This window comes from Symphodus melops, assembly GCF_947650265.1.
Source record: "Symphodus melops genome assembly, chromosome: 11".
NCBI classification, from domain to species: Eukaryota; Metazoa; Chordata; class Actinopteri; order Labriformes; family Labridae; genus Symphodus; species Symphodus melops.
In genome coordinates this window covers 20,973,821-20,984,467 of record NC_136701.1, presented here as the reverse complement: position 1 = coordinate 20,984,467, position 10,647 = coordinate 20,973,821, and the positions used below count along the sequence as shown (strand labels likewise).

At 41.1% G+C, this 10,647-nt stretch overlaps 2 protein-coding genes across 2 annotated transcripts; one reads left to right on the top strand and one right to left on the bottom strand.

Annotated features, from left to right (window-relative positions):
• Positions 1-256: 256 nt before the first annotated feature.
• Positions 257-6,026, bottom strand: xrra1 (X-ray radiation resistance associated 1). The gene is made up of 17 exons (XM_079356215.1): positions 5,817-6,026; positions 5,237-5,385; positions 5,049-5,120; positions 4,888-4,960; positions 4,713-4,810; positions 3,966-4,114; positions 2,478-2,582; positions 2,287-2,396; positions 2,152-2,204; positions 2,001-2,081; positions 1,816-1,909; positions 1,620-1,726; positions 1,385-1,534; positions 1,146-1,281; positions 887-1,002; positions 690-795; positions 257-612 (listed from the first exon to the last, which is right to left on the bottom strand). The coding sequence occupies exons 1-17, from the start codon at positions 5,905-5,907 to the stop codon at positions 431-433; spliced, it is 1,872 nt and encodes a 623-aa protein (XP_079212341.1). The 5' UTR covers positions 5,908-6,026; the 3' UTR covers positions 257-430.
• Positions 6,027-6,147: 121 nt separating this feature from the next.
• On the top strand, positions 6,148-9,935 carry LOC306831925 (sialidase-3-like). Its single transcript, XM_079356228.1, has 3 exons — positions 6,148-6,708; positions 6,915-7,154; positions 7,770-9,935. Exons 2-3 carry the CDS (start codon positions 6,930-6,932, stop codon positions 8,775-8,777), a joined length of 1,233 nt encoding a protein of 410 aa, XP_079212354.1. The 5' UTR covers positions 6,148-6,708; positions 6,915-6,929; the 3' UTR covers positions 8,778-9,935.
• The last annotated feature ends 712 nt before the right edge of the window (positions 9,936-10,647 follow it).

The following is a 10,647-nucleotide window of genomic DNA, read 5'->3' as shown; positions in this document are numbered from 1 at the left end:
CTGTGATTTAAGGGTATGCTGATAAAAACAGATTGAACCAGAGAACTATGAAAATTGCTGTTTGGACTGAGAAGATGTGAATGTACACACACACACACACACACACACACACACACACACACACACACAGCATAAAGCGATAAACTCCACTTTAACTTTCATTGTCACATCTGAACTCTTAGTGGCACACACACACTGCTGCTCTGGGTGTATCCATGGAGCTGCAGCTGCTCTATCATCAATCACTCTCACCATATATCAGTGTCAGTTCTGTTTAATAAAATGCATGAAGGTTCAATGACCTTCTTTTTATTAAAGACATGTGCTTTCTGCTCTTATTAATTCAACTCACACCAATAGCATACCAACACTAACGAGATGTTGCTGAAGACAGTTCGCAGCTTAGCTGAGCACGTTTTAATGTCAGCAGTTAGAGATCCGAGCTCACAGGCTCCGCAGCATCGTGACTGGTGTTTCTCTCAGCCTCAATGCTGGCGACTTGTTCCATGGTTTTCTTATGGAGCACTTTGTACTTTGCCTTCATGTCCCTCAGCAAACACCGAGCTTCCTTATAATCCTGCTTGGTGGAAGTTGTGTTGCGTACAGCGCTGCCTGAACAGAAAACAAATAGTGACCATTTAGAAATGTAAACTGTGAGCTGACGTGGACTGAATCAGAAATGTTCCTACTTAAAGGGACTTCTCTGATCGATGTGCTCTCTTTGATTTCCTTGATCATTTCATCGACCTTCTCGGACGGCTGCTTTATTGGCCTCATAGGTGGAAGTTTCCTAATCTGCATACAGAAAGGCTCTTTTAAAGTTAGGAATGCTTCGACGCTCATTTTAAAGTAATACTGGAAATATACACAGCGAGAACGAACAAACCCTTTTCTCTCTTTCTCTGTACGGTGTCTGGATGCTATCAAGCCTTGGTTTGGAGTCTCTGTAAACATTGAGATTCTTCAGCGTGTGCTCCAGCATCCGAACAGCTGTTTGAATTCCTGTGGAAATGAAAAAAAAAACAAAAAAAACCTTGACTATCTCCTTCACTATGGGCTGATTTCATTGCCAGACCTTTTTTTATTTAAGAGCTGGAGGAAAAGTCCAAAAATAAATGGCTGCCGATGAGAATATAAATCCTCACCAATGGGCTCCAACACATCAGGGTGTGGGTTTGCATCCATCAACATTTCATAACACGGGAGTCCTGCAGGTACTGTGTCCGCCTTCTGTCCCACTTTGCTCCCTGCCGTTTCTTTCTCGTCGTCTTGGAGATCCAACTCAAAATCTGTTGCCTGAACATGATGCAAAGAAAGAAATCATTTGAATCGCTCTGAGTGTATTCATGGAACAGCCTTGATAAAGTCACAGGTTAAAGACTACCTGAGTAACAAAGAAGTGTTGGGTTTCTTCTTGGAGGGATTCTGCTGTTTTCTTTAAGCTCATCTCATTTCTCTCCCCCTGAGTTTTAACAGGATAAGGTGCGTCCCTCAACGATGTCTTCTTTGACACCTTGGGGATTCTTTCTTCTACCTGCGACAGAAAAAAACAATGCTTCGTACAGCAAAATATCAAGAGTCAAATTTCGATGGCAACACGAAGCGAAGGAGAGTCAAACCTTCCATTTTGGATCCGTGGACGCCTTCATGGCTTCTTGTTTCTTCTTTCGCCTAATCGTAATCCCCAGTCTGTCCTGGAGGTAGTATGTGAGTAAAGGAGGGTCTCCTGTGTTCAAACAAAGACATGACATGACTTTTCATGTTCACTGAGCATCCTTACGCTCGGCTTCATGTGGGAGACAACAGAAGGATTACCACTTCTCTGTGTGGTCAGAGGGTTGGAGCAGATATCGATTTCTCGGAGCGCTGGGAAAAGGGCGGCAGCCAGCACTCCGTCCTCCTCGGCAATCTGATGATGAAACACTGATGAGACACGTTAGCTCGTTTTTCTTCAAACAGCTCATGGTGGATTGTTCTTTGGTACACATTATGTGACTCACCTTGTTGTCGGCTAAATTCAGGTACTGCAGCGCAGGTAGAGGCAGAGCAGAGCCTCCGCAGGACTCCTCTGTGGGTTCACTCTAAGGGTGATTGATACAGACACTAATAACTAATGAAACAAAGTGACGAGCCAACTGTAAAATCAAGTACCTGAGATGGTCTCTTCAAATTTTCATCAGTGAAAGGATTTGTCCCAGTGTGGGCTGGATGGGAGGGAAGATGACTATTTTCTTGAAGCCACTAACGTACCAGTTTAAAATCACCATTTTGAAAGCGAACACTTACCTGGTCCCCCTTCTTCGGTTAGATCATCGATCGCTGCTTTTATCGAACCCGCTTGTTGCATATATGGTATTTTAGAAATGCGGTTCCCCTGTAGGTTTAAATACCTCAACCTGTAATTAAAACATTTTAAAACACTGAATTCATGTTTCCACCATTTCCTCATCTACTTTGTTTTGTAGATTTTAAATCACCTCTTTAGTTGTGATAGACTCTCGAAGACTCCTGAGTTGAGTCTGTTATCATCCAGTATCAGGACCTCAAGAGTTTCAAACTGTGCGTCTTCATGTGAAGCGTGCCTGTACATAAAGAAGAACAATACATTCAGCAGGACTAAACAGTCAGTCAGTCAGTCAGTGAGTCTGTATTTGTACCAAATGTTACCTCACTGAACAAAGAGAGCAGCTCTGGACTGTACTCTTTATTATTTTATCTACAAAGGCTCAACACGGATCCATCATGAGCTAAGTCTACTTTATAAATATACTCAATGTGTTTTATAATGCACTTCAGTGTAAGATCAGTAACTACAGCATTCATGCTCAACACTCTGTTCTTTATCTCTCCGGCTGCAGAGCAGGTGTACACCATACTTTTACATTTGCTTCACCAGAATCGGGGACATGAATTTAAAACGTTTTTTTGTGACCCTTGTGGTCAATTTGACACTTTTTAGAATATATTATGGCTTTTCTTGTCATTATATTCTCAGAGAATTTGTCAATTTATGAAATAATTCAGTAACTTCTCAATAAGCCATGCTGCTCATGACTGACACATGGTCAGGAAGCATTGGCTGTGTCATTTGACATTTTTAGAAGTGAGCTAAAAACAACTGCATGGCTATAGGTCGAGGGATTTGATTCAACTGAACCTGATGTTGAAGCGTAGTCTTAAATTCATGGCAATAACTGGCTGTTGAATCATAAAATAAGATGTGATATGCAGTAACTAATGTCAGGAAGAAGCAGACTGTGGAAAGCATCAGATTGTAGCTGAAGAATGAATTAGCATTTTGCTCCCCAAAACCTGTATTTAAATGGATTAGCTGTCTCTCATTCTGCCCGATTCCTGTGACTCACATCAATGTTTTCAGGAGAAGCTGTCATGTGGAAAGTTGGCTTCTGCAGCCATTACACAAAGAAGTGCCTGACACAAGTGACCCGTGAATAAAAGACCGAAATCATCGCCTTTTTGCAGGAACAATTTGGAAAATACAGTGTGAAGTAAAGTGAATTCATTTGTGTTGAAAGGCTAAAAAGTATTAGCATGTAGCAGCGGATAGAAGTGTTTGAATGCTGATGAACTTGAGATGACACAGCAGGTTGAGTGATCAGGGGCGGCTGTGGATCAGTTGGTAGAGTCGTGGTCTCCCACTCGAGGGTTTGATCCCCAGCTCCTGCAGAAACATGTCCAACGTGTCCATGGGCGAGACACTGCTTCGTCAGGAGCGTACGAATTATTAGTTTGATGGTCACTTTACAGAGCAACCTCTGCAATCAGTGTGTGAATATGTAGGTGTGACCTGCGGTGTATCAGTGTTTTGAGTCGCCATAAGACTAAAAAAGAGCTCTACAAGCTCAATACAGCTTATTTTTAATTCATAGATAGATAGATACTGTTTTGATCCCGAGGGAAAGTCAAGAGATATTCATTCAGATCAAAGACGATTAGTTACTTACAGTTGTGCCGGGCTCATGTTGGAGGAACACATGTAAGGAGGGAGATGATGAAGTTCATTTCCAGTCAGATGAAGGACTTTTAGGCGAGGAAGCCGACCAACGTCAACAATAGAATCAGCTGACAAATTGTTGTAGGAAAGATCCAAAACCTGAAAGGATTCAAACGAGTTATCGAGGTTAACTAAACCATCCAACACTGTTCAAACATTAAACAGCTCCGGAAAAGTCCAAACGTCGACATAAGAAGAAACAGCACATATCTTCTCTGTTTGTTGCTCATTAATATCAAAGCTTCGCCATTATTACAGCAACATAAGCAGCAACATGAAGATTACAAAGTTTCCAGGGGAATTTAAATGTCAAGTTATGAGCCACTCCTTAGACATACTGACAACTCAAACGTAATATCTAAAGTAATAATAACACTTGTGTATTTAAAGCTCCTGTGAGAAACTTTTGGGTTGTGTGGATTTTTACCGCCCCCTGGTGGACAAAAAAGAGAATTATCTGTTTGCAGATATTGTCAAGTATCTGTGTTTGCAGTGTTTTATTATCAAAGATTTCATCCTCATTGATCTTAAATGTCTACCTGAACTCACCATAACTCTGGCATGGAACATTTTTAAAGAGCAGTGTGTTATTCATCACCTTGACGTCTACCCTGAGGCAGTGGTGCCAAACATAAATAACCGAAGATAAAACCAGTCAGAGAAGCTTGAATTGATATGACAAAGACGGCCGTCTCACCTCGAGATGAGGGAAACCAGCAGCATCAAACGTCATGTTGCGGAGCCCGTTCAACGACAGATTGAGTTCTTTTAAAGACAGGAAACTGCTGAAATGCCCTGTACAAAACAAACCCTTTAAGACTTGAAGACACATTGAAATCTTATTGAATCCTGCTTGATTAGTAATCAATCACCTATAGAGAGAGCGTTGATCGATGCATCAATGTAAGCTACATTGACAAACTCCTTCAGGTCGTCAGGATTGACCTTTTGCACAACAGAGACACAATGTTAATATTCTAACTGTTTAACAAATAACTTTGACAAAAATGTGGAGGAAAAAAGTGATTCTTACAGAATTCAGTTTCCGCTCACTGATGTTGATGGTACAGAGTTCAGACGGTCTATCAACACAATGTGACTGAAGCTACAATAGAAAATGTGATTAGGCTGTAACATACATAGATCAGCCATGACTCAGCTTTTGCACAAAAACAGTTCTCATGATATCGCACGTTTTGTATGTATATCACAGGAACTTACCAGAAAAAGTGCATCCAGTGTGTTACCATGGTGAGCGTCATTTCCCCTCTTGTTGTCACATTTTCCATGCATCCCTTTTATTCTTCTGTGCAAACTCCTGTATCTCTGCTCCTCTGCCTTTCTGTACGCCACGAGCCAATGACCAGCACCTGCAAGAAAAAGTCCAATTAATAAATAATATTGTTGGCCAAACACTACTTTCAGATTAACTCATGCACATGTTAAATATGTCTGTAGCTACCAATTATCTGATTCCTACAATAGTCTGCCAATTGTATTCTCAGGTTAAATTGTTATGAAGTGAAAAACAGAAGAAAGTAATAATAACTTCTGATGTGCTTTTATTTAAATAACTTTGTCCAACCAAAATGATAGTTGAAAATCAATCAACCAATTGTATTTTATATGGATTGATTGAAAAGAAAGAATTTAAGCTTTAACTAACACTATTATTAAAGAGGTAATAAATTGGCCTGAACCTTTTATAGTGCTAAAGGCACGATATTGGCTTGCACAATTTACTGCGCTGTTTGTTCTTTTCATTACGTTTCTTGAATTATGCTGATTTAATTTAACCCACCTTCCACTCCTCGATGCTGTAATGTCCGGGATGGGAAACCTTTGGTGGCATATCTCTGTCTGTCCTCTGGTTTATGGGACGCTGCGCTCATCCTGTCGTCTTGAGTGATCCATTAATCAAGAAACGACTTTTATTCAAAGGTTTATCAAACTGTGCTCTGCGACTTTCTAACATTTAATTTGATCTTGAGCTGCTCTGTGGTGCTTTGTATCCTAGCAACCACCTGAAAAAGACGATTATTTAGTTGCCATCCTGTCCAGCAGGGGGCGGTGAAGAAGCAAGCGTGCTTCTTTACATGCGAAGGCGGAAGCAACTTGAGAGCCTGGCTGGTCAAAGATTAAATTAAATGACAAGATAATAATCCACCGCGCTAACAAGTTGTAACTTTAAAAGAGTAAATAAACATTTTATTACGAGGATGCAGTGGACTTTGCGTGCACAACAACGCTTTCTAAATATGTGGCCAGACGAATTTATGTGCGACCTCTGTTTGGTTACAAGAAATAGCTGGCTAGCTTTGAAGTGTCCTAATTGCGCATGCGTGGAACTACCCGATGGTTTATTTACTTTTGTTCCAATTTCACCTGAACGCTTCCGTGCCTTTCAGTATAGAACTATTAAGGTGAAAGAAAGTAGACCTCACAGACTGTGTGGTTTTACTTGAGTGAGGTGGTTTGAACCCGTGGTCCTTCTGTCTGACAAAACCTCGTCCAAGCGAACCCGGAAGTACGTGCGAGGGTAGCCTCTCGCGTCAGTGGCTTCTTCGTTTCCAGTGAACCTATAGCGTCAGTGTCGTGAACATCAGAGGGTTTCTTGTTGTGGCGTGATATTAGAAGATATTATGCCGTTCAGGCGAAGATCAAGGGCGGCAAATGACGACTGACAAGTAAAGGTGAGTATTTTTATGTATGCACAGGACATATAAGAATCTCTTTGTCATCCTGTAATTACATGTCTGTCTATGTGGAGCTGGTGGAGTGTAAACTCTTCCTATGATTATGATTATTATTATTATTATTATTATGTCAAAGATGTTAAGAAGACTACTAAAGAAGCAGTGATTTGTGTTACATTAAGATTAACATTGTCTATTTGCAGAACTTGTGATCCATTATGGGGAACACACCATCAAAGAGTGGCAGTGGAGAGGAGCCAGTCAAAACAACTTTGTTTGAAAAGGAGCCAAGTGGGATTACATACAGAATTCCTGCTCTCATTTATCTGAGGCACTGTCACACCTTCCTCGCCTTTGCAGAAAAAAGATCCTCCCCTTGTGACCATGATGCCAAGATTCTCGTAATGAGAAGAGGAACACTGAAAGATGATGGATCTGTTCAGGTAATTATTCCCATACAAAGAAACATTTAAAGGGGACATATTATACCTCTTTTCACCTTTTTAAACAGTCCCCTGTGCTCTAAATGAAACTTTTGTGCTGTGCTTTGGTCCAAATATAACATGAATCAAGCAGCAAAGGAGGTTTTTTTACCCTGTAGAAACCAGCTCTCTCAGAACGCTCTGTTTTGGTGTGTGTGTCTCTTTAAATGCAATGAGCTCGTCCTGAGTTTTCCTGGTAGACATCACTCTTCTGTAAAGACAATAAAAATGGCAGACCTGCACAAAATGTTTTCTCTAGGCTGGAGGTGAAGTCCATGGCTAGAAATACCAGGGGAGGGGATTTTATAATCAGAATCCAACGTGTGATGTCACAAACTGAGAAAGTTGAAATGGAGCATTTTTCTCTGTGTGGTAAGACTTAAGCAGGCCACAAAAAAGGACTGGATGGATTTATTTAAAATTTTGTGGGAAGATAGACACTCAGGTTACCCAAATAAATGTTCAAAAACACTGTAAAAGTGGATTTTTCATAATATGTCCCCTTTAATATGGATATTATCCAAAATCGTGTCTTCAAATCTTTTGGATTTTTGTATCTTTTGCTTTGTTTTCCAGTGGTCATCCAGTCAGGAGCTGTCGACAGCTTGTCTCCCAGACCACCGCACCATGAATCCCTGCCCTGTGTACGAAAAAAACAGCAAAACCCTGTTTTTATTTTTCATCTGTATCTTGGGGAACACCACAGAGGCGCGACAGATCTTTACAGGTAAGAACAAGGCCCGTCTTTGCTGTATTAGCAGCAGCGACGACGGGCAAACCTGGACTCAAGCAAGAGACCTAACAGAAAGTGTGATTGGGGAAGCTATCCATAAGTGGGCCACATTTGCAGTGGGTCCAGGCCACGGTGTTCAGCTGGAGAACGGAAGATTGGTCATCCCTGCTTACGCCTATTATGTCCCTTACAGATGCTGTTCCTTTCCAATTCCTTTCACAGTTTACCCACGTGCTTTGTCTATATATAGTGAGGACTTTGGACAGACATGGCGTGTAGGAAAGATGCTTAGAAAAAAGTCATGTGAATGTGAAATGGCTGAAATCATAGACCATGAGGGCAGGAGTCACCTTTACTGCAATGCTCGTAACTCTGGAGGGCACAGATGTGAGGCCTTGAGTGAAAACAGCGGCGTGTATTTCGACAAACCCCACATGGCTTCAGAGCTCGTGGAACCACCTTCGGGCTGTCAGGGCAGCGTTATTGGCTTCCCCGCCCCTGAATTTGTCCCCAACGATGATGCGGAAAGCAAAGCCTGCGGCACTTCGCTCTTGTCTCCAGACACACAAACCTGGCTCCTCTTCATCCACCCAACCAACAAGTCCAGCAGAAGGGACATGGGCGTGTATTTGAACCGATCCCCTCTGCATTCGTCAGGGTGGGACAGGCCCCGGATCATCCACAGGGGGCCCAGCGGCTACTCAGACCTGGCCTACAATGGAGACAAAGATCAGTTCTCATGCCTGATGGAGTGTGGGAAAGAAAGTGAACTTGAGCAGATTGCTTTCATGTCATTTACGCTTAATGATGTCATGCAGACGGGAAGTAAGAAAGACAAGAAGATGCGTTAATTCGTGGTTGCTTCATTCATGTATTAACAAAAGCTCTCTAAAATACGGCAACCTAAAATTCTAAGTAAAAGCCACTAAATATACTGTGCAGTAACATCTGTCTGTGTTTACTGTTGTTCTACTTTTTGGAGATGATAATGCATGCATGAGTCGTGTGTCTTGTTGTCTCCTTGTTTACATGAAAGGTGATTTCAAATCTTAATAGCATTAATATGCAAGCAGCTGTGTAAGAAAGGAAACTATTTTAATAGGATAGGAGGCAGATTTCAAGCATGCTGTGCTGAACTGTCATCTTTTACACTGGCTTGATGTGTGTGTGTATGTGTAGCATGTTTGACAAGCTCTTCATGCCCATCCCTGCTTCTTATTAAAACTGTCAGTGTGTCCTGAGCAGTGGAGAGAATTTGCCTACCTCCTTTTTATTTTCATACAAAGTTCATAGCAGGCCTTGTGTCGTAGAGCATAGTTTGCTCCACGCTCTCGCTCTCTCCTTTACATGTAGTATAACTGATTCACATATGCCTTCAACTCCACTGTTTAGATTCAAGCTGTGCCACAAACGTTTCTGTCCGTGCCGCAAAGTTTGCAACAAGACCGTACAGAGAGAAAGACATTCTTTTTGTTCTCACAACATCCAGCGTATTGATGAAGAGACCAACATAACTGTACCACATCCATGAGTCTTAACACAGTTTAGGGAGATTCTCAAGCTACGTCTTTGTCTAGAGCATTTAGGATATGTTGTATTGTATACTGATTTTAAATACTTTTAAAAAAGCAATATCTTACTTAAGTTAGATTATTTGCTTATTTATGTTCTGTTTTCCACTTCATTTAGCATTTTGTTTTTAACAGGCTTTCCCCCCTGGCATCATGAACTACTGTAGAAGTCAGGTATGATTGGCTGTCTTCTCTCATGAAAGCATGAAACGGCATGTATCGACAGATGAAGACTCACTATTTAAAAGCCACTTATATTTGTACACATTACTGAGTGACTTAGAAATCCTCCTTTTGCCTAAAAAGTGTGTGGCTTAAAGCCTTGAGGTGGATCTACACTAGTTTCATTGTGTTTTTGTTGACTGTTGTGGAAAGTGACAAAACCTGCATGAAACATGTATTTTTAGTAGAAAATAAAAGTAACCTGTGATCACTTGACTCATCTTTTGTCGGGCACAATTCATTGAGCAGTTGAAATAACTGTTGTTTACCGTTTCACGTCACGAAGCATTTAAAAGACGAGGTGAGCCATAATCATCTGCAGATCAAGGTCAGGGGGAAAAGAGTCAGTAAACTTTGGGTGTGGTTTTAAAAGCATCTATAAATAAACACTTCATGGGAGTACTTCATTCCCTCAGCCACCTTAGGAGGCTTAAGCCATGTTGCAATGTTGTGAAGAGCTCTTGTTGTAAAGTGACCTGTGGGGAGTTCGGGGGGTGATTCAGCAGCTGAGCGGAAAGCGGGGATGAATTCAGGACAGAGATGAGTGTAGCTATCAGGGATTTGTCACGTTTTCTAAATAATTTTTGTTCCTGTTACAGGAGCATTTTTTTTTTTTGTGAACTGCAATTTTCAAATATGAACAGGCTATTTCAGGATGACAAGAAGTCCAAGTATCCGGGCATTTGTAAATATAACAGTCGTTCCTAAATACAACTGGACAGCTGCTGTAGTGAGTATTCATGTATGGCTGAAATCCTAAAATCTGAAAGACAGATGTATCTTTTTTTTAATATACTGAAAAGATAAATTAAAGCCAAACAATATGACAGTTTGTCCCCCTCTTTGAGTCTTATGTGATGCTCCACCAGCTTCTAAGTACATTGTTTAATTTTTTTGTTAGGGCTTACTTTTTTTTTTTTCCCCACAA